The following is a 23810-nucleotide window of genomic DNA, read 5'->3' on the forward strand; positions in this document are numbered from 1 at the left end:
TAATTAAGTCCTTAATTGGATCCAAAAAACCCATTAAAAGTTTAATTAAATTCTTAAACTTACTTGATTCTTTTAATTTTGACTAGATTGACTTTCATGCTTATTTTTTCTTCACTAAAGTCCTCAATTAAACCAATTAAACTCATTAAAAGTTTAATTAAATCCTTAAAATTAATTAATTCTTTTAATTTTGATCAAGTTTGGTTTCAACTATGATTTTCTAAAAGTTGATACCAAAATGAATCACGTAGAAATTTCATCCAAAAGTTGAGGATGTTAAACAACCAAACAAAACAAAAAACTTAAAAATAAAATTTTAGAATTTGTAGTTACCCCATCTTATAAAAAAAAATTAGGATTACAAAGAGAATATTTTTGTTGTTTTTATGAGAAAATATTTTAAGTGATTTTTATTAATGAAAAAAATATAATTCATCTATGAACCTCATCACAAATTTTGTGAAATCGATAACAATATGTAGTGATGCCTTGAACAATCTATTTGTATAAATTTTATAATAGCAATCCTTTTATTATTTTAAAAAGGAAAAAAAAACATTTGTAGCCACATGGAAACAAAATCGATTCTCTCTCGAATCAAATTCGAAAGATATAAGAAAGGAAGTAGAGGGACAACATTGAAATTGTAGAATAGACGGCGGGGCGAGAGAGATTTGTATTTTGTAAAGTTTGCTGTTAGAAGCTGACGTTAGGGATTAAACGAGGATAACGCTTGGGGACGTGTGAATAAGGAAGGCATGACATAATAATGACCAATTGAAGGGCCCCAACCCAGCCCAAAGCTAGCAATCCGACCCTATAAAACTCCTTTTACTTGCACGTACGGAGGTGCAAAGCACTTTGTGGATTCCTAGATCATCCTTCTTCTTCTTCAATGGCAACAAGCAAGAGACCTTTGCAGCGTTTATTGAGCAGAGTTTGCAGGGAGGCTCGGAGGCCTTACGGGGTTATCCCTCAAGGACATGGACAAGACCCTTCTTCTTTTTCTCAACATCTCATCAACTTGGAGTATGAATACAGTGCCCACAAGTAACACCTCTCTCTCTGATCCTCTATATTTCTACCTGTCCAATTTGGTGTTTTCTTTCCTCGATCATCCCTTTCTATTCACTCCTTTTGGCTTCTGGGGTTTCAATAAAGGAATTGCTTACCTGTTCTATTGCTTTATGTAAACAAATGTTTGGACTCTGCCCATTATTGAGGTGGTATATCATCATCACACGCTTGCTTGTTGCATGTTCTCCTCCTGTGTAATTAAATAAGTTTCGGGCTATAGCTGTAATTTAATACCTTGTTTATCTGCTGATCTAAGAAGATATATGTCTTTTACTTGATTAAATTAAATAATTTGATTCTGTTGGATGGGACTCCTTTTTGGATACTTCTATTTTTCCTCTGCTGTTCATTAACTTGCTTTTCTGGATCAATTTGTAGTTACCATCCAGTTCCAATCGTATTCTCTAAAGCGAAGGGATCCTGTATATGGGACCCTGAGGGCAACAAATACCTGGATTTTCTCTCTGCATATTCAGCAGTTAATCAGGTAATAGATATGGATAATAGAACCCATGTGCCCCTCCTTACATTCTCAATTATTAGATTTTAGTGTGGTTGAAAATGGCTGCTGGTCGGAGGAAGCAAGTGATTGCAACATGGGAAGTAGTGAACTAATTTGCAAGGCTATTGATGACCAGTAGGCAACATGGAAACTCACTATCACGTTTGATTATAGGCTTCTATGAACTTCCATACAAGCTCCTAGTCTTTCTAATTTTCTCATTTTTTTACTGATATTCTAGAAATGTGCATCCTAATCCAGTTAAGAATTTCACTTGATGATAAAACTATCATATATATCATCTTAACCCTTAAAAATCCTGCTCTTGCATTGGAGAATTTCAGAAAGTTAGTCTTATATCTTAGGATTTTCTAGGCTCATCTAGACTTGTCAAGGAAATGTGCATTCTGGAGCTTAAATCTTAAACACATTGAAGACTGTTTTGGAATGCGAAAGGGTTTGAGATAGCATCATGCTAGTAAAGTCTATTATGTGTTTTAAGATGGACAGCTATAGAACTTTCTGACAAGAATAAAACTTTTACTAGTTCTAATGACTACAAATAACTTGTGTACTCATATGAAGTCTATCAAATCCTCTTGTACTTTAGAATTTTCTTGAAGGGTGTACTAATAGGCTTAATTCAGAAGATGAAGGAATATTTATATCAAAAGACATACACAAAAAAAAAAAGACATACAGAGTACAAGATCTTTGGCTGTAATTACTTATCAAATCTATGACCGTTAGTTGTATCTTTTTCATTGATATTTATGAAAATTATCAATAGACCACTACACCAAAAGCTTAAGTTTTTCAAAGAAGGTTGAAGATTGATTTTTATATCTTTAATACCTTCCCTTCAATGAAACTGAATTGGACTTAAGGTGCGGGTTAAGCACAAGTATGCCCCTGTCTTGTGATAAAATGAATTTGTAAATAGATAGGATTTCCTGTAGTCACACTCCTTATTGCTAGGTCAATGAGTCTGATATCATGTTAACTCACTACTTATAGCGTGAACAGTTAGGTGCAGGCTTAAGTAGTTCTTTATGTAGTCATTAGAAAAGAAGTCAGTTTTTATACCTTTAGCAGCAATAAGATCCCTATTTAAGAAATGGTAAAAAAGTGAAGTAGAAGGAAGAAAATTTTTCAATGCAATATGATTACCTTTATTTTACATGAGCACAAAATGCAGATCACCTGAGGATCTTATCCTCTACAAACCATTGTTCTCATACCCATTCTCATTAGGGCAGTATCCTTGCACTTTTTGAGAATTATGTTTGAGATTAACTGTAAATGCAATTTCATAGCTTCCTTCTATAGGGACATTGTCATCCAAGGATCATGAAAGCATTACAGGAACAAGCAGAAAAGCTCACTCTCAGCTCTAGAGCTTTCTATAATGATAGATTTCCAGTATTTGCAGAGCACCTAACAAACATGTTTGGCTATGATATGGTGCTACCAATGAACACTGGTGCTGAGGGTGTGGAAACAGCTTTGAAGTTGGCAAGGAAATGGGGATATGAAAAGAAAAAAATCCCCATTGATGAGGCAAGTAGTTCTAAGCAGCTTTCAACTATTATTCTTGCTATGGAGATTGCATAAGAGTTTTTCTTTGCCTTTACTCATCATTCCAAATGAGACTGTTGTTGATTTTCATTTATGCGAGTTGATCATGACTTTTATTTATATACCAAATGGATATCACAATGGATGATGAGCATATATAACCTATTCATGAAGGCTATAATTATGACAAGGAAGAACTCTGACTGTTGAATATTTTATTTAATTAGATATAGTTACAAGAGGTTACAATAAAAGAAGATAATATTTTCTGAATAGAATCAAATCTGTGCAATATTAAGGGTGATATTGCTATTTCCCATTTATACTATAAGCATCGCATTCCTCCTTGTTTTGAGGCCATGACTTGGTATCTGCAGAGTTGAATTTCCCGTTTTATGAGTTTGAGATTCTCTCAAGCGGTTGTAAGTAGCTTCTCTTTTACCAACTGGAAATGGATGTTTTATTGGTCTTCAATAAGGATTATGAAAACATATCACTTTTGTCATCTTTCTTTCACTCTATTCTGTGTGGTAAAGTTATCGTTGTTCCTACCAAGTCTGGTTATTGTAAATAAATGTTAGCAAATTGATTTACCTTTCAATAACTTCGTGAAGAGAGTTTTTTCAACCCAATTGATTAGTATTTGTACAAGTTTGATGATCCATTTAGGCTCTACCAATACCTCATTTGTTGGCCACTGTTTTTGCTGTAGAAATTATCACCTGATAGATCTTAATTGCAACAAGATAGGAATTCACTTTTGGCATGCTTATTTCTTCATGTTATACTTCATGTAAATCATAAATATTATAAGAGGTTTGATATTATAGACATTTAACTGATGAAGATTTGATTATAAAATCTTTTTACCTGTTTTAAACACCAATGTAGAAATATACATCTCTAATCTCGTCTTCCTTCAAGGGACCAACTGAGATTTTCCTTTCACAAGTGTCCTTTGCTGAAAGTGTGCAACATGCAGGCCATAATCATCTCTTGTTGTGGCTGCTTTCATGGTCGTACATTGGCTGCCATCTCAATGAGCTGTGACAATGAGGCTACTCGAGGGTTTGGGCCATTGCTTTCTGGCCATCTTAAAGTTGATTTTGGTGATGTAGTTTCACTGGAGAAAAGTTTTAGAGGTTTGAATGGACCAAAAGTTGTTTTCCTTGTTTTATTTGGATCAAAATAATCATTGCATGCATTATTACATAAATTGTTCACAAGTTATAATCTGTAATTGTTGCTTTAGCTCTACCATTTGAGATGAGAATTTTAAAACCAACTTATAACTAATCTCTGGTATGTGTTGCAGAACAAGGAGATCGGATAGCTGGATTTCTTTTTGAACCAATTCAAGGCGAGGCTGGGGTATGTTTCCTCAGAAATTCATTTGATAAATTGATGTGACACACACACACACATGTATATGTATTGTTCGGGGCTAGATGTAGGGTTTCTGTGGGGCTTTTTTCCTCCACAACTAGTCCTTCACTTTTCGGGCTTGGTGCTGTCTGAACATTCAGGCCTCATTCGAACATTGACCTTGGGGATGATCAACGTTATAAACCTTTGTAAAGTTTTCCATCCCAGATAGCAAGCCCAAGTTTGTTACCACTAGGTTCCCTTCCCACTGAACTTGTGGTGGTTCTCTTGTTAATCGCTTGGCTTGCCCTAATTATTGTCAGGCAACTCTACTAAATAAATTTGGATTGTCTAGACTTTAGAAAGATTTATTTTCTAGTTTTCAAACTTTAGATGCAAGAACAAAGCTTAATAGTCAATTTCTTCAATGACTCTCATTAGCTGACATAGAGTGTTTATGTTGAATAGCACTTCTGATACGATTCATGCAATGGTTGGACAATCCGATTCAGTTTTGAGCTTATTTCTTCTAATACATATTTTTACACTAACAAATATAATTTTTTATCCGACCGTTAGACCAGAATTAAATTTTACCAGAAATTTTTAGAGGTTTTATTTTACATAAGATTAAATTTTAGGTTAATCAGATATCAAGAAGGTCCTGCGATAAAGTTTAGAAGCTACTGTGCGAGAATTGTATTAGTTTCCTAGTTGATTTAGGATTTTTTATTTTATTTTATTTAGAACTATTTTATTATTTTTTCAGTATGCGATCCCCATGGATATAAGAATCTAAAACCCATAATCAAATCAATCAATCACAAAAAAGCTAAATTTAGGCTTGTGATTTAGCTTGACACAATGATAACTTGTATCGAGCTACCAAGACTATAAGTAACCAACCCCCATCCAATGTCTATTATCAAGACACGAACGAGAAGTAAAGAAGACGCCATGAAACTTGATTAATTCTTTGATAAGTTATTAAATAATAAAGATCATGAATTATCAATACAAAGCAACGAATATGAAAATGTGAATACCAATAAGAATTCGTGTGAAATATAGACGATAAAAAAACACAGTAAAAGACACCAAAAATTAAGAAACTAATGGAATAAGATTTAAACGACTCAAAATAACAAAAGCACTTTCAATTACTATCAAGCTAAATTCAAAAACCCACAATTAAATGAATCCTTTTCAAGAAAGCTAAATTCACACTTGTGATTAAGTGTGACACAATGATAACCTGTACCGAGATACCAAAACTATAGAAACTGAACCTCCACTTAACATCTATAAAAAGACGCGAACGAGAAGTATTGAAGACGTCATGAAACTTGGTTAATTCTTTAACAAGTCAAAGTAGTTCCATGAGGAACCAAGAGTAAGAGCAAATTCACACATAAGTTTTATTTCTGAATAATTAATCCATCTCTTGTTAATTTTTTTACATGCTAAATAGCTTTATTTATACTATATAAAAACCTCCTAAACAATGTTAAAAAAATAATAAAAGAGTTCTAAATAAAATAGGTAAAAGAATCCTAAATCAATTAGAAAACTAATGCAATTCCCGCACAATAGCTTATGGACTAGACCTTATCTTAAGGCCTTTCTGATATCCGATTGACCTGGAATTTTAACCCAATACAAAACAAGACCTTTGAAAAATTCTGGTAAATTTCCAACATGAACTAACGGTTGGATTGAAAATTATGCATGTTAGCATAAAACTGTGTATTATATAAAATAAACCTAATATGTGTGTAAGTAGAAAAATAAGTTGAATCCGCAAGTCATGTAAGAAATAAAGCCCAAATATCTTGAACTAAACCATTGAATTCCTTTTTAACCTTCTTAACTTTTCATCTTGTAATAGGTCCAATTGACACATGTAATAGATCTTTTGATTTAGTTTGGATCACATCATCCCCACTCTCCTAAAAAAGATTCAACCTTGAATCATCATCTTACTTTGATGTTCACTCGCTTTTGAAAGATATATTAACCTGATTTTGTGATTTTGATCCCCTTTTTCTTTTTCTTTTTAATTGTAAACCATCAACTCACAAATAATCTACCTTTTTTTTAACTTTTGCCACAACTAAGTGTTTAGATGATGACAACGATAAAATAATGCAAAAACTAAAAAAAATAAAAAGATATAACGTGATTTAAAACCCAACTCTGATTTCAACTGATACGAACCTCGTAGATATAAAGATTTAGAAATTCACAATCAAATCAACTCTTTCCAAAAAAGCTAAGTCAAGTTTGGAATTGAGCTTAACACAATGATAACTTATATTAAGCACCAAGATTACAAGTAACTAAATCTCCGCCCAACGTTTATAAAGAGATGAAGTATAGAAGACGTCACGAAGCTTGATTAATTTTTGTTGGAGTAGTTTAATGAAGAACAAAAAAATATGAGCAAAACCTCACTTACAATAATAATTGCTGAAATCAAAGTCTATAAAAAAAATAAAAATAAATACAAGCTTAATACTCTATTATGTGATTTTAGCAATTGTTATTTTATGAACGAAAACTCTCTTAATTTAGTTCTTTATTGAACTACTCTGACTCCACAAAAATTTTATATTTCTTGTTCGTGATTATCTATAATCGTTGGACGGGAGTTCAATCACTTATCGTTTTAGTATTTTGGTACAGGTTGTTGTGTCAAACTCAATTATAAGTCTGAATTTAGCTTTCCTGGGAAAGAGTTGATTTGATTGTGGGTTTCTAGAACTTTATATCCGCAAAGTTTGCATCAGTTGATATTAGAGTAAAGTTCTAAAATCAAGTTATATCTTTTTGTTATGACTTTTGGCATAATATAAAAAAAGTTGATTATTTGCGATCTGGTTGTTTACAATATTTTTTTTAAAAAAAAAGGGAAGGAAAAGACTATCAAAATCATAAAATCAAGTTAATATGTCTTTCAAAAGTGTTTTAACATTCAAGCAAGGTGATAATTAGAGGTCAAATCTTTTTGAAGAGCTAATGATACAATCCATTCAAGAGGGTGACAATCAGATTTGGTTTTGGAATTATTTCTTCAAATACATATTTTTATACTAATAAGCATAATTTTCGATTCAACTGTTGGATTAGACTAAAATTTTATCAGAAGTTTCAGAGGTTTTGTTTTATATAAAGTTAAAATTTCAGGTCAATTGGATATTGGGAAGGCCTTGCGATAAGGTCTAAAAGCTACTGTGTGAGAATTGTATTAGCTTCCTTGTTGATTTATGATTTTTTTTCTATATTTTTAGACCTTTTTTGTTATTTTTCCAGCATTGTTAATGACATTTTACCTAGTATAAATAGAGTTAGCTTGCATATGGGTTTTAAAAAAATTAATAAGAGATAGATTGATTATTTAGAAATAAAACTTGTGTGTGCCAATTTGTTCTTACTCTTGGTTTCTTATGGAACAACTCTGACTTATCAAAGAATTAGCCAAGCTTCGTGGCATCTTCGTTCGCATCATCTTCTATATTTTTTTGTTCGCATCTCGATTGTAGGTGTTGGGTAGGGGTTGATTACTTATAGTCTTAGTGTCTTGGTATAGTTTATTATTGTGTTAAGTTCAATCACAAGCCTGGATTTAACTTTTTCGGGGAGAGTTGATATGACTGTGGGTTTCTAGATCTATGTATTCATGGGGTTCGTATCAAGTATGGTCCCTTTTATTTCATATATGAACTTAGAACTAAGCGAGAAAGGATGCTGGCGAAATCATGTTTAATAGGATTGAATTTATCTACTCCTCTACTTATATTGAATACCTTCCTGTTCTGTCGAGTCTAATGCTGGTATTTCAGACATTTGGATTTGTCATTTAACACAGAAAATGATAGCTACTCAGCTTATTGCTGAATTAGATTTTTTGAATTTGAAAAAAGTAGCTAACCTACCCCGGATCTGTTTTCTTGAAAATTGTCTTACTTAAATAGCTAATTTTCTATCATGTCTCCAATTTACCTGGTCATTTTACATAAAATGTCTTTGACAAATGCCCATTTGTATTCAAGCCCACTTGTTTTTTGACAAAGGCTGAAAGTTTTTCTTCCCCAATTTGGGGTGAGTGATTCGTCCTTCACCTCTTAAATTAAATTCCTTTTGTTATTTCTGTCTCCTCATTTTATTGAGACTGTTATATTTGGTTACTATTCTTTATGGTTGGCAGGTTATAATTCCTCCAGATGGTTACTTAAAATCTGTCAGAGATCTTTGCTCAAAATACAATGTTCTGATGATTGCTGATGAAATTCAAACTGGCTTAGCACGAACAGGAAAAATGCTGGCTTGTGATTGGGAACAAGTTCGTCCTGATGTAGTTGTAAGGCCCCTTTTCTGATTTTTGACGGGATCTTCCAACTATTTGATGTGAATATGTCAGTGGCACATTTCTGTATTGAAAAGCATGATTGTCTTTGTTAATAGGAGTAATGAATTTCCAAATTACTTTTGATTTTTGAACAATCCCTCCGCATGTTCTTTTAACAATTCTTGACGGTGTAGTTTGGCCTTAAAATAGCCACACTTCACAGTGTGAGCTTATTTCATCTTTCTGCTTCCAATGAAAATTTGTAAACTGTAAGGAGTTCCTGTTTTAATATTTGTTCTATACTGTTCTTTGTTTGGGGAGAATGTCTAAATCTTCTCATTATAATTCAGTAATTTCTCTAATGAAATCATCTACATTTATCTAAAAAAAACTTTAGGAGTTGCATGCAAGACAATTGTTGCAATACTGTGATAATTTGGTTTTGAATCAATAAAATCTGCTTGGAATCAAGAAAGTTGCTGTGAATTCTTATTGGGTAGTTTAAAAAAAGTGGCTGATACTTCAAACAAGGCATTCAAATTCTTGCTTGTCCTTTTAATACCTGGCCATGTTTTCACTTTTTTCTTCTGATTATAAAATGAAACATGACACCCAAATTATAGCTATACTGTTGAACTAACTTCTTAGAACTAGAACTAACGTCAGCTTATACCCTTCATGTTGGGTCTCCATATTTTCTTTCCCATGTTTTAAATGATTTCTTTGATGTCTGATATGAATAGAGATTTAAATGCTGCAAATAAGCCAGTTGGTCAAAACCTTCCCAATTTCAACCTGCAAGAGTTAATTAATATCCAAAGTTAGATTGTTGATAATAACATTTTATAAGTGGAGCAATACAGCTATCAGACCTTGCTTGATCGTTGACCTACTTGTCTAACCTTTCTTCATGCATCTTGATGAAAATTTTCTCCAGACTATTGTTGACTGATAATGAATGCTTATTGGTTGTAGTGGCTCAACCAAATTATATGCTTCTCTAATGTGCCTCCATACATGCTTCTGTGGTTGTTCTGCTCAGATTCTAGGAAAGGCATTGGGTGGTGGAGTGATACCTGTAAGTGCTGTGCTTGCAGATAAAGATGTAATGCTTTGCATTCGACCAGGAGAACATGGAAGGTTTGCTACTATAATTGTTTACTTCTTTTGTTTTTTGTCTTCTGACAGTGCTAATTTGCCAATAGAAAATACTGCATACTATATCTGGTGCCAGCATTATTCATCAATTATATATCTTGATTGGGAAAATTTCACTGAGACATTTAGTGTCAACTTGAGTTTATTTTGGTCAAAATACTGTTGCAAAGATGTGTAACTTTAATTTTTTTTTAAGAAAATAATTTAAAGAAAAAAAGAATGAACAAGATGAAAAAACAGTACTTTTCTAGGAACTTTTCCTGTAGAATGTATTTTTGCAAAGGATTGGCATAGTGTTAGCAAGTCAGCTTAGTTCAATTTGATATTGTATAATGCACGAACTAAAACATAGCCAAACAAGTTGGAGCTGAGTCCTGATATGAATGGATACGAACCAGCAATTATTAGCTGATCTAAAGTACCTTACACAAAGTCGATCCAAATCTGATGCAGGAAAAAAAGAGATTTAAAATGCAATAAGAAAGAAAAGAAGAAGCTAAGAAGAAGCCAAAGAAGAAAAGAAAAAACTGAAGAAGAGAAGAATGAGCATTGGAAAAGTATTCAACTCTGCAATTTTTATTTAATTTTTCAAAAACTGTCTAAAGAAAAATAGGATATAAATACTAGAACTCTAACTAGAACAAACAATTAGGCTTATAGCCCACTAAATAAATACCCAATAATAATTAAATCAAGTCCTACAAATAAAACATAATTAATAAACCTTAATTAAAAGTTCAAATAAATTAAACTAAAACTTAAGTTAAAGCTCAATCTCTCAATGATTTGGACAACCCTCCATCATATATGATCATACGAGTGTGTAAACAATGTCTCATGTCCAGTGCCCCCACCAACTCTCTTGGGGTTGGAGAAACTAAACCCCGTCAAGTGTAGTTCAAGGCGGCTCTAATAATACTCCCAAAGATCATGATTAAGCTGTTGTGATGTCTCTTTGATAATTCAAGTATAGTCTGAATCTGGTCGTTTAGCTTATATACTGGGATTCACTGAAGTTCACTTTCCCTGGTAAAAACTTGTGTATTCAAAGTAGCATTAATATGTTTCTTTTATGCCAAAGATATGGATAATAGGGCAGAGATTTCAAAAGGATCATTAGAGATATGCAGTTGAGATTTCAGGTCTAATATGTATCAAGAAATAATCTCCAACATTAAGTGCATCATGATACTTATGTAAATCAGTTCGAAAATTGTATTGTTCATTACTTACTTGAATATGTTTTATGATCTCAACATGTAAATTATGAATTCTACATGCAAAAGACTCAAATGAATCAAATATTTTAGAGTGGGGAGACATAGAAAGAAGATCTACATGCTTTCTAGGTTCATAACCATGAACAACACTATATGACTAAGGATTTTGAGTGGAACAAACACTATTTGAAACCTATGACATGCTGAATGTCAAACATGAAGGGGTGAGGAGCATGTTGCTCTAAACCCTTAACGTGCTGGACGTCAAGCATGGTAGGTGGGGAATCAAATAGTTTAAGAGAACTAATATCATAAGACTCTTCTAAGATCATATTTACCTCTTCGGACAATTCTGTCAAGGAACCATCTCAACCCAATAGCTTAAGTTGTTTGGTGAGGTCCTATGATATGATTTATATTATTCTCTAAAACACCCCCTCAAGTGAAAGCCATTTGAGCTTGAAACTTGCACAGGCCCACATTACCTTGTGGTTAATTTTTATCAAATAAATGAGGATGGTGAGATTCAAACTCGTGACCACTTGGTCATCAAGGCTCTGATACCATGTCAAGGAACCATCTCAACCCAATAGTTTAAGCTGTTAAATGAGGTCCCAGAATATGATTTATATTATTCTCTAACAAATTCCACTAAAGAGTTTTCTAAAACTTCTTCCTCAAGCACTAAAGTAAATTATTATATTCTTTATTAATCTCATTTTTAGATTCATTTGAACTTATAGTGTTAAGTCCCTCTTCTTGCACATACTTTTCATCTAGGTCACTAAAGTCATTGATGCGGGACAACAAGCAAAAGAATTAAAGCCGGGAAAAGAAAGAAGCCTAGAGGGAGAAGAGGAGAAGAAAAAGCCAAAGAAGAGAGGAGAGGAGAGTAGGGAGATGCAAAATCTGCAATTTTCATTAATCATCAATAATGTCATGTCTCAAAATGATAGAACATATAAATAGTAAACCTTAGGACATCCCACTATTGGGCTCGGCCCATCAAGTTAAACTGTTTAACATAAATAATAAAATGACAATGAGCAGGCCCAAATGGGCTAAATAAATAAAAGTACAATGAAATAGGCCCAAATGGACTTAGGCCTCCAACCAAAGCGTGATGGGCTGGGCCATCCCACGTCGCCTCCGTCCATATACTCGTGTAGTTTGTGGTGTGGGTCTGGTGTCCCCACCAACTCTCCCGGGGTTAGAGAAACTCGACCCCGTCGAGTGTAATACCGGCCGACTCTGATAGTACTCCCAAAGATCTGGGTCAAGCTGCTGCAAAGTATCTCTAGTAATCCAAGTGCAATCTGAGTCAGGGCGACCCACCCAACGAACTAGAAACCGTTGAACCTCACCATTCCTGTTAAAAACAACTTGTTCATCCAGAATAGCATCAATATTATCCTTTTGTGCCGATGTCAAGGTGAAAGGGATAGAGGTTTCAATAGGATCATCAAGGGGGAAGTTAAGTGGTATCTCAAATGGATCATCTGGGATAGGAAGTGGTTTGTGGTAGGCAACTAGATCCTCAATATTAAATGTAGAGCTAATGCCAAAATCATGTGGTAAATCAAGAACATAAGCATTTGGACCAATTCGTTGTAGCACTTTGAAAGGCCCGGCACTGCGTGCATGTAATTTTCGATTAGCTCCCGAAGGAAACCGCTCGGGTCTAACCCGTATCATAACATAGTCTCCCACATTAAACTCATTATGTCGTCTATGTAAATCAGCTTGAAGTTTATAATGCGCATTACTTGCTTGAATCTGTTTAGTGATCTCAATATGCAAATCCTGAATTCTACGTGCAAAAGACTCGGCTGACTCAGACACTCTAGCATGAAGGGACATAGGAAGAAGGTCTAAAGGTTTCCTAGGCTTGTAACCATGTACAACTTCAAAGGGACTCATGCCTATTGACCTATTGATAGAGCTATTATAGGCAAACTGGGCCGTAGGAAGAATCAGATCCCAATTCCGATTATGATCATTCACTAGACACCTTAAAAGGTTGCCCAAACTCCTGTTAACCACCTCGGTTTGACCATCAGTTTGGGGGTGGTAAGCAGTAGAAAACTTCAATTTAGTGCCCACCATATGCCAAAGGGTTTTCCAGAAATAGCTTGTGAATCTGACATCCCTATCCGACACTATGGTTTGAGGAAGACCATACAACTTGACAATCTCGTCAAAATAGAGTTTTGCAACTTTGGAGGCATCTGTGGTCTTAGTACAAGGAATAAAATGGGCCATCTTAGAGAAGCGGTCGACAACCACAAAAATAGAATCATGTTTCTTCACAGTACGTGGAAGCCCAAGCACAAAATCCATGCTCACATCTTGCCAAGGGCAAGTAGGAACGGGCAATGGGGTGTAAAGACCAGTATTTTGTTTTCTATGCTTAGCGAGTTGGCAAGTTCGACATTGACCTATCAATTTGGCGACATCTCTCTTCAAGCTAGACCAAAAAAATTGGCGTTCCACTTCTTCAATGGTTTTATTCCTTCCAAAATGTCCTGAGAGACCTCCAGCATGAATCTCCCATATCAAAAAGTCACGCACAGATGTTTTCGGGATACAAAGCTTATTATTCCGAAATAAGTACCCATCTTGGAGGTGATAACCATTTATAGCACGGTGACTCTCATCCTTCAATGTCAAGTATATTTCTCCAAATTCTGAGCAAGATTCATACTCCTCTTTGAGTCTTTCAAATCCTGTGACTTCAACACTCATTACGGATAACAACGTTACCCGACGACTCAAAGCATCTGCAGCCTTATTCTCTATTCCAGATTTATGTTTCAAAACAAATGAGTATGCCTGCAAATATTCAACCCAATGACCATGCCTATGATTAAGCTTCTTTTGGGAGTTAAGATAGCGGAGGGCCTCATGGTCGGAGTAAAGAACAAACTCCTGTGGTAGCAAGTAATGGCGCCAATAACGCAAGGCCTGAACCACCGCATAAAACTCCTTATCATAAGTTGAGTACTTTTGTTTTGCCTCATTAAGTTTCTCACTAAAGTAGGCTACAGGGTGACGTTCCTGACTAAGTACTCCACCTATACCGACTCCCGAAGCATCACATTCTACTTCAAACACTTTAGTAAAATCAGGTAGCCGCATTACTGGGGCCTCCGTCATTTTCTTCTTAACCTCCTCAAATGCTCTATTAGCTCCTTTACTCCACTTAAACTCACCTTGTTTCAAACAATCTGTAATAGGCGACATGATGGTGCTAAATCCCTTAATAAAACGACGATAGAAAGTCGCAAGCCCATGAAAACTACGAACCTCATGAATAGTCTTAGGCTCAGGCCAATCTACTATCGCTTGGACTTTCTGGGGGTCAGCAGAGACTCCTTTCCATGACACTATAAACCCTAAAAAGACCACTTGATCTGTAAAGAAAGAACACTTTTTGACATTTGCAAACAAACTGGCCTTTCTTAGGGTGGTACAAACTTGGATAAGATGATCGAAATGTTCTTCCTTGGTTTTGCTATAAATAAGAATATCATCAAAGTATACCACCAAGAACTTTCCCATAAATGGTCGAAGCACTTGTGTCATTACTCTCATAAAAGTGCTAGGTGCATTGGAAAGGCCAAAAGGCATGACTAACCATTCATATAAACCATCTTTAGTCTTAAATGCCGTTTTCCATTCATCGCCCGGACGGATCCTAATCTGATGATACCCACTCTTCAAGTCAATCTTAGAGAAGATCTGGGCTCCTGCCATCATATCTAGCATGTCATCCAATCGAGGAATTGGAAAACGATACTTGATTGTAATCCTATTGATGGCTAGACTGTCAACACACATTCTCCACGACCCATCTTTCTTGGGTGTTAACAGTGCAGGTACCGCACAAGGGCTTAAACTCTCTCGTATAAATCCCTTTTGTAACAACTCACCTATTTGCCTTTGCAATTCAGCATGTTCACTCGGGTTCATCCTATAGTGAGGCAAGTTCGGTAGTGTGGCCCCAGGGACAAAATCTATGGCATGTTGAACATCACGCATAGGGGGTAAAACATCAGGTAGTTCAGAAGGGAAAACATCTAGAAATTCTTTCAACACTTCTCTTACCTCTTCAGGGGGCTCCTCTAAAAAGTCTTCGACAATCTCTTTAGCCACTACAGCAAACACAACAGCCTCCTCACAAATCTCCTTATCAAACTCCCTAGGACTTATTATGTTAAGCCCTCCTTCTCTCACTTTATTCTTCTTCTGACTATTATCATTAGACCTTGGAGGTAACCCAATAAGTTGGATTTTTTTACCTTGAAAAGTGAATGAACAAGAATTTGATCGTCCAAAGATTGTAACGTCCAAATCATATAACCAAGGCCTACCCAAAATGACGTGTCCTACGTCCATGGGGATGACATCACACCAAATTTCATCATGATAATCAAAAATCTTAATGGGAAAAAGACATCTCTCTTTGACCGCTATAGCTGTATCATTAACCCAAGACACACTATAGGGTTTAGGGTGTGGAACAGACTTTAAGCCCAAGCGGGATACACTACTCAAGGAAACTGCATTGATACAACTACCACTGTCTATGATGATCTTACACCCTTTATCTCCACATTTAATGTAAGTGTAAAAAATAGCAGTCCTTCTCCAATCCTCAGTTCCTTTAGGTTGTGTTAAAGCACATCTAACCACACCCAACCTAGTTGTCTTGGTTTGAGTGGATATAGACCTAACGCAACCTAGCAAGTTAGACTCATCCTCCTCGTCATTTAGATCTTGAAAATCATCGGGATTGGGCTCATATACCTTATCATCACAATTATCTTCTTCGACCATATCCTCTTGCCCCTTGATGAACAAACTCTTATTAGGGCAGCTAGAGGAGATATGACCAAAACCCTGACACTTAAAACACTGAATTCTGGAAGTTTTAGGTGCTTCATGAAAAATTCCCTTACCCTTGTCCTCTCTAGGTATTTGGGAAATCAAAGGATTGGGCTTACGAGGTGGGGCACCTAATATGGAGTTACTACCAGGTTGAGACCTATAAGGGGTATTACGAGTGTCCTGACGTCTTGTCCATTGACTTTTTGTGACCAAATCATAATTTTGTACTAAGGTATAAGCTTCGTCAAGGGTGGAAACACCCCTAAGCACGATCTCTCTCCTAAGGTCATCGTTTAAACCTTTTCGAAATCTACTTAGAGTCATCACTTCATCCTCCCTAACTGCACACTTCATCCTATACTCATCAAATTGTGCCACATAGTCATTAGCAGACTTGCCTCCTTGCCTCAAGTTATTCCACTGGTCCAAAAGATTTCCTCTATAAGAACGAGGCAAGTACTTTTCTTCTAATTTAGTCTTCATTTCAACCCAGTCAGTAATAGGGGGTTGACCTCTCCTATTCAAAGACTCTTCTACACTTTCCCAATAGAGCTGAGCGGTCCCACTAAGTTTCATCTTCGCAAATCTCACCCTTCTATTCTCAGACAGATTATACCAGCTAAAGAATTGATCCATGTCACGGATCCATCTATCAAAAATCCACGGGTCAAGTTGACCCTCAAAAGTTGGGGCTTCCACCTTGATGTGCCTCATGACTCGCTCATCTGGGTCATCATAGTCTTGATGGCCTTGATTGCGGTTGTATTGACGGTTCCTAGGATGAGCTGGTCTTTGACGATAATCATTGGAACGCTCACTATCCTGAGGGTCATCAAAGTCATTGTGGCCCTGGTGTTGGTTATGGTGGCGGTTCCTACGAGGAACTGGTCTTTGAGGATTCCTATGGTTGTCACTAGAATGCTCACTCTCACTAGACGGTCTTATTTGCAAAGTTTCGATGGACTCTACCCTCCCAGAAAGGTTGTTCATTTGATTGGACAAGTTGCTCATTTCCGTTCGCATAAGTTGTAATTGTTCTTGAATATCTCTAAGAACATTACTAGAGTTCGGATCCATGGTAGCTGTGACTTCTAGATTGTGTACTAGACGACCACTACGTAAATGCATGCAAAACTAATCCTGAAACTGAGATCACCAAGCAACACTTGCAAGTAGAACGCAAAATAAAATTATAGCTAGTAACATAGAAAATTAAAAATAAAATAAAATAAAATTAGAATAAAGAAAATAATTTTTTTTTTAATGTTTTTTTTTTTTAAAAAAAAAAAAAAAAAAACTTTTTTTTTTTTTTAATTTTTTTTTTTAATTAACTTGGAGACTAAGTAATGACAGATTAAACCAGGAAAATGCGCAAGTAAGCAGTGTAAGTCCTCTAAATGCACACAAATAATCCCAACACAATGTTTCAGTTTTCCCACTAATTTACCCAAGCTCCACAATTAATCAAGAGGATCAGATCTTCAATGCTAAACCAACTCAAAATTAAGGTAATTTAATTTAGTCATGGGCAAGCACAAAAAAATAATATTAATGCTAAATCTTGGTTAACAAGTGTAAAAAAAAGACATACCAGGAATGCTGATTTTCAATGGGTAAAAATTCTGACCGTATGATGTGGCAGTGAAGGATTACGAGGCAGCTGATGTGGCAGGATAGGCTGATGGGGATAGATGATGTGGCAGGGAAAGCTGACGTGGCAGGGACGTGGCAAGATCTGGTGACGTGGCAGGTGACGTGGCAGGTGACACTGATGCTGACGTGGCGATGACGTGTCTAGGTTAATTATATTCTCAGCTGTGGTTTTCTTTCTTTCTTCCTTGCTTCCCTAGCTTCTGCGAACTGTGGCCGCTGCTGTCGGCGATGGTGCACGAAGCGGGGCTTCGTGATTCTGCTTGGAGCCGGCGGTGCGAGGGAAGAGGCGGCGGTGTCTGTGGAGTCTCTGCTGGACGGAGGCCGTTGATGTGTGGATCGGTCGTTGCTGCTGAAGGCGATGGCGCTGTGGATGGCGGGTCGCGGTTGGTGCTGGTGCTGTTGCTGGGTTCGCGGCTGGTGCTGATGGTTAGCAACGCTGGAACCGGCGACAGAGAGCTACGGTGGTTGCGGCGCTGCGGGTTGTTGAAGGCAGTAACTCGGCGTGGGCTTGCGATCGATGGCAGTGATAGGTGTTGAAGACGATACTGGCGGAGGCGCTGCCTTTGCTGCTGTAGACCCGAACCGATGTTGGCTGTGATGGGTGTTGTGGGTAGCGGCGTCCAGCTTGATGATGGAGACGATGAACAGTGATTTTGAACAGTGAACAGTGAACAGTAGCTTCTTGTAATCAGAACAGTTTTTTTTTTTTTTTTTTTTTTTTTTTTTTTTTTAGATCAGACTGGATCTAGGGTTTAGTATAGACTTGTGGATCGTTTAATTGTAAGAACAATTAAAAGCCATGCTCTGATACCAAATTTGATGCGGGACAACAAGCAAAAGAATTAAAGCCGGGAAAAGAAAGAAGCCTAGAGGGAGAAGAGGAGAAGAAAAAGCCAAAGAAGAGAGGAGAGGAGAGTAGGGAGATGCAAAATCTGCAATTTTCATTAATCATCAATAATGTCATGTCTCAAAATGATAGAACATATAAATATTAAACCTTAGGACATCCCACTATTGGGCTCGGCCCATCAAGTTAAACTGTTTAACATAAATAATAAAATGACAATGAGCAGGCCCAAATGGGCTAAATAAATAAAAGTACAATGAAATAGGCCCAAATGGACTTAGGCCTCCAACCAAAGCGTGATGGGCTGGGCCATCCCACGTCGCCTCCGTCCATATACTCGTGTAGTTTGTGGTGTGGGTCTGGTGTCCCCACCAGTCATCAAGATTGAGTTTATTTATATGCACACTATAGTTTTTCATTTCACCTATATCCTTATGTTCTTAGATGACTAAGGGTTTAGAGATGCAGTTGAAGAAGATATGATTGAAACCTTAACATTTAGCACACTAAACCTTTGAACTCAACAAAGACATTTCATTAACGATTTTTTTCCCCGTATCTTCTTTATAATTTTAGGCACTACTAGGATTAGGTCTACATAATGGAGCACCTAACAAAGAACTATCATTTATAAATTGAGATCTAAAAGGGTACTATGAGGGTCTTGACATCTCATCCATTGCTAGATCCATCCACTAAATAAAATACCCAATAATAATTAAATCAAGTCCAACAAATAAAGTCTAATCAATAAATCTCAACTAAAAGTTTAAATAGATTAAACCTAAACATAAGCTAAAACTCAGTCTCTTAATGGTTTAGATTACTCTCTATTATTTGTGATCATACGTATACGTAAACAATGTTTCGGATCTGATGTCCCCACCAAACCAAAAGCCTTCTTTATGTTGAATGTTGATTGGTTAGTCCTAGTCCTACTTTTCTGCTTCCACGGATGGGGATAGATAGTTCACATCGGTTGTGCAACTGGTTTGAGGCCTAACAAAATAATCAAATTGAATCTTCTAGTTGAGAGCCTAATAATTTGAATCAGCATAATAACATTGAGAATGCACTATAGTTGGTGACCTTAAAGTGTTAAAAAGTGTCAAATATAATGAACTAGTGAGAGGAGTTCTGATCGTAGATTATTTCTTTGTGAATTTGATGCCAGAAAAGAACAGCTTTTCTCCTTGTTATCTTGTCTTTTAAGATGGGTTAAGCATTTGTTTTTGCATTTTGAATTTATTATATTAAATTATATACTCTTACCACATCATCATTTCTTTTTAAGTAGTCTTCATTTCTTTCTGTTACACGTGTTGTGTTGCTTTGGCATTTGTCTTAAGAGAACTCTTCATTGTTTTATTTGTGATTATTCCCAGCACATTTGGGGGAAATCCTTTAGCCAGTGCAGTTGCCATTGCTTCACTAGATGTGATCAAAGAAGAAGGGCTTGCTGAGAGGTATCATGTGTTATCCACATTAAATTAAACTTCTGTGACTAAATTTTGATTGCAATCTCAGTTGTCTGAGAAGTTGGAGAGTTTTTAGGTGTGGGTATCTGGGTGAACTACTTTGAAAACATTTCCAAACAATAGTCGGTTCTTTTTAACTGAATTCCATTAGAACATCTTCCCGAAACAGTATTCTATGACAAAATTGTGTGCTTAAACACGAGGAAGCTTATTTTGGAACTTTTTGAACATGAGTTATTTTGGAAATATATGCAAACAATTTGTCAGTGTTTTGAAAAAAATCTCTTAGAACCTCATTTAGAAACAAAATTCTACGAAAAATTCATGTTTTATTTACAGCTAAACTTGTTTTGCCATATTTTATATTTTGAAATCTCTCTAGCCCATTTACCTTCCTTTGTTGCTTTTGTTTTTTCCCTTTCAAAAAGCTGATTAATTTGTGAATTACCGGATGTTTTCCTATTCAATAGATCCTACCATTTGGGGAAAGAACTCAGGCATCAGCTACTTAAGGTTCAGCAACAGTTTCCAGACATCATTAAGGAAGTTCGAGGTAGAGGTTTGTTCAATGCTGTGGAGTTCAACAGCAAGACTTTGTCCCCTGTTTCTGCATATGATATTTGTCTGAAGTTGAAGGAAAGAGGAGTTCTTGCTAAGCCTACACATAACACTATTGTCCGGTTAACTCCTCCACTTTCCATTAGGTAAGGAAGATGTTTGATGAGTGCTAAATGTTATAATGTCACCGAAAGTATAAATATCTTGAGAATGATCTGGTGTGATGGTATCTCTTTCCATACAATCCAAGTAATAAACAAGATTGATCTGATATGGGTTAAAGAGAGAAGGTGCCTGGATGAACAGTCAGTATCCAAGATTATTATCCTGTACTAGGCCTTTATGCTTTTCACAAAAAATTAGGACCTTATTGAAACCTGATACTATCTATTCACATTTGCTTGGCCCTTTGATTCGTCATGGAAACTTTGTTTCTTTCTTCGGATTCAATGTAGTGAATGATGCCTCAAAAATCTTTTAGTTATACTGGAACATTTTTCAGAAATGTATCTGAAAAGTTCTGTCACAGGACTAGTCATGCCATTAAGGATGGCATTTGTTTTTGTTGCAAAAAAGAAACAAATAAAATCTGCACCACATGCAATTATGTATTCAAAGACCCACCTTACATAGTTGAACAAGATTTATGTGGTATGCTGTAAATCATCATCCTGCTATTGCATTATTGTTGGCTCTTGAACAAGATACTGAGATGCTATTTACCTGGCAGTAAAAGTTGGAATCCACGTTTCATCAGGAAACAATGTTGTCACGAAATTTTCTTATGGGAAAATTATATAACCTGGAATAATTTTCTTTTTCAGTTCGGATGAGCTCCAAGAAGGCTCAAAGACTCTGCATGAAGTTCTGGAACTTGATCTACCAAAGATGAAGGCAGCCAAACCAGAAAAGATGCCAATTGCTTCCGCCACATGTGATCGTTGTGGGCGAAACCAGTATGATTCTTCTGGTTAGGATGTCTCAATTATGTGCACATTTACGAGGCTGTTACATTGATTCATCTCTTCAATGCTGGCATACAGATCCCCTGAAATAAGCATGGCTAATTTTCTAGTCCTCTTTTAATCGGGAACTATGAGATTGAGATCTCTCATCTCAGTCTGGAAGTTATTAATGTTTAAGTTAAGATACATGACAATTAATGCAATGAGGAAAGAATGGTTGAAAGTTCTACAGGGTACTTTATTTGTCTCTTGTTTTTACGAGTCAGTTCTATTTTTTTCCCCGTTCATTCTATACTGCACAAAATTTATGTACACTTCTACCTACCAGAAAAGAGCGAATAATAGTACTTCCTTAGAATGAAACCCATAATGCACATCTACAAGCACTAAACCTGCACATTCTTGGATTGCATAAGATCGCTGTTTTTTTTTTCCTTGAACAATATTTGAGAAAATGACGTGAAATAAAGTTTGTGGTTTCACTTCAAAAGCCAAACTCGCCAGGATGAACGAATAGCGTGGTGAGCCTTTCTTTTTCTTCTACCTGAGTATGTTTTTTAGTGTTCCTGCAATCCATTGCTCTCTCTCTGGCTGATTCTAATTGCATTATTTAGTGGTTTACGCTGTCCGCTTGAATGTGTGTGTAAAGTGGGTTCAGACAGTGGGGTTCCTAATCAAGTAGCTAGGTGCCCATTATTCTCCCCCTATTTTATTTTATTTGGGAAAATAAATAGGATATGCCGATAATTAGAATATATCAAGTGTATCAATCTTTCCATATCTTATTATATATCATTATTGTTTAGGGAGACGTACAATAATAATGCAAAGAGTTTGGTGGCCAAGTAATTGTATAGCAAGAGACAGCTTCTTAATCAAGTATTAATTAGGGATTCGAGTCATGAGAATCTCTTCTCAGGAGCTCACCTTGCTATATATATATATATATATATATGAGTTTGTCTTGGTGTGTTGGTTTGAGCCTAAGCTGGATATCATTATTGTTTACAACAAAAGTTTCGCTAGCTGGATATCATCATTGCTAGATTGACCTTCTCTTCTCAGGAAGGTCAATCTAGCAAAGTCTCATTTGCAGAATTTTTGGCATCTCATTCATGGCTTGACAAGTGAGTATCTCTCTCTCTCTCTCCCTCTCCCTCTCGTATCTTAGAGCAAGCTAGCTAACATTATAGTCATCTCTGTGGATCCCAGGAACCTACTCCATATTTAATTTCTCAAGATATTATAAGAAACAAGAGTCTTGAAATTGCTCATCCATTAAAATCTCATATTTCTTGAAAAATTAAAATTGTGTTCTTGTATATTTCACGAGAATTTTTGAAATACAAAAGTAATTTTATTAAAAAGAATGTAATATTTTTATAGAATAACATATTGCATGATTAGATATTGTACAAGGATACAATTATAGACTTGTTCAAAGGATAAATTAAGTCATAAAACCGAAGAAAACTTAACATGAAACTAAAGCTTTATCCAATTTGATACAATAAGTTTTTTGTTTCTAAACCAGGTGTTGGTAACTTTATTTTGGTTCTACTGGACATTCAAGAGTTGATTTATATATATATATATATATATATATATATATATATATATATATATAAAATCTGGTCGTAATAGTTCACATTTTATTATTTTTTCATAGTTTGCGTTGATGATGGAGAGAGAGAAAACTTTGAGAATAGCAGGGTAAGGAGAGAAGGATGACCTTCTTTTTATAGCCCGTTTGGGAACGCGGCTGCGGCTGCGTTTCTAAAAAATTTGAATTTTTTTTTTTGCTAAAATTTAATATGGTTTGTACATTTTGAATCGTTTTGATGTGTTGATGTCAAAAATGATTTTTAAAAAATGAAAAAACATCGTTGGCATGCATTTTGGCACGGAAAGTTATTTGAAAAGCACCCGCAACCACACTGCCAAACACTCTTAGTATAAACTAGATTGATTGACTGCGATTCTTCATGAGTTCGGTTAATTTCTTTGTAGTTGATAAAAATGATGTTAAGCATTACCATTGTATTCTAAAAAGCAGAAAAAAAAAATTAATGACTCAACATAGTAGAAAGAGAACTAAAAAATAATAATGACCGTCAAACTCCATGAATTAAACTATAGAATGATGAAATCCAGAAAAGAAATCTATAAAA

General features: G+C 35.7%; 1 protein-coding gene across 1 annotated transcript; it reads left to right on the forward strand.

Annotated features, from left to right (window-relative positions):
- The first annotated feature begins 799 nt into the window (after positions 1–799).
- Positions 800–21875, forward strand: LOC133703444 (ornithine aminotransferase, mitochondrial). Its single transcript, XM_062127962.1, has 10 exons — positions 800–1050; positions 1456–1564; positions 2909–3139; positions 4140–4299; positions 4473–4528; positions 8730–8882; positions 9913–10010; positions 20024–20104; positions 20587–20820; positions 21499–21875. The coding sequence occupies exons 1-10, from the start codon at positions 896–898 to the stop codon at positions 21647–21649; spliced, it is 1428 nt and encodes a 475-aa protein (XP_061983946.1). The 5' UTR covers positions 800–895; the 3' UTR covers positions 21650–21875.
- Positions 21876–23810: the final 1935 nt, after the last annotated feature.

Source organism: Populus nigra, chromosome 9, assembly GCF_951802175.1.
Source record: "Populus nigra chromosome 9, ddPopNigr1.1, whole genome shotgun sequence".
NCBI classification, from domain to species: Eukaryota; Viridiplantae; Streptophyta; class Magnoliopsida; order Malpighiales; family Salicaceae; genus Populus; species Populus nigra.

Excerpts from the sequence above, each read along its gene's own strand:
- LOC133703444 (XM_062127962.1), top strand. The coding sequence starts at position 896 with ATGGCAACAAGCAAGAGACCTTTGCAGCGTTTATTGAGCAGAGTTTGC. Across the intron at positions 1,565-2,908 it reads CATATTCAGCAGTTAATCAG|GGACATTGTCATCCAAGGAT; the intron begins GTAATAGATATG and ends TTCCTTCTATAG. Across the intron at positions 10,011-20,023 it reads CGACCAGGAGAACATGGAAG|CACATTTGGGGGAAATCCTT; the intron begins GTTTGCTACTAT and ends GATTATTCCCAG.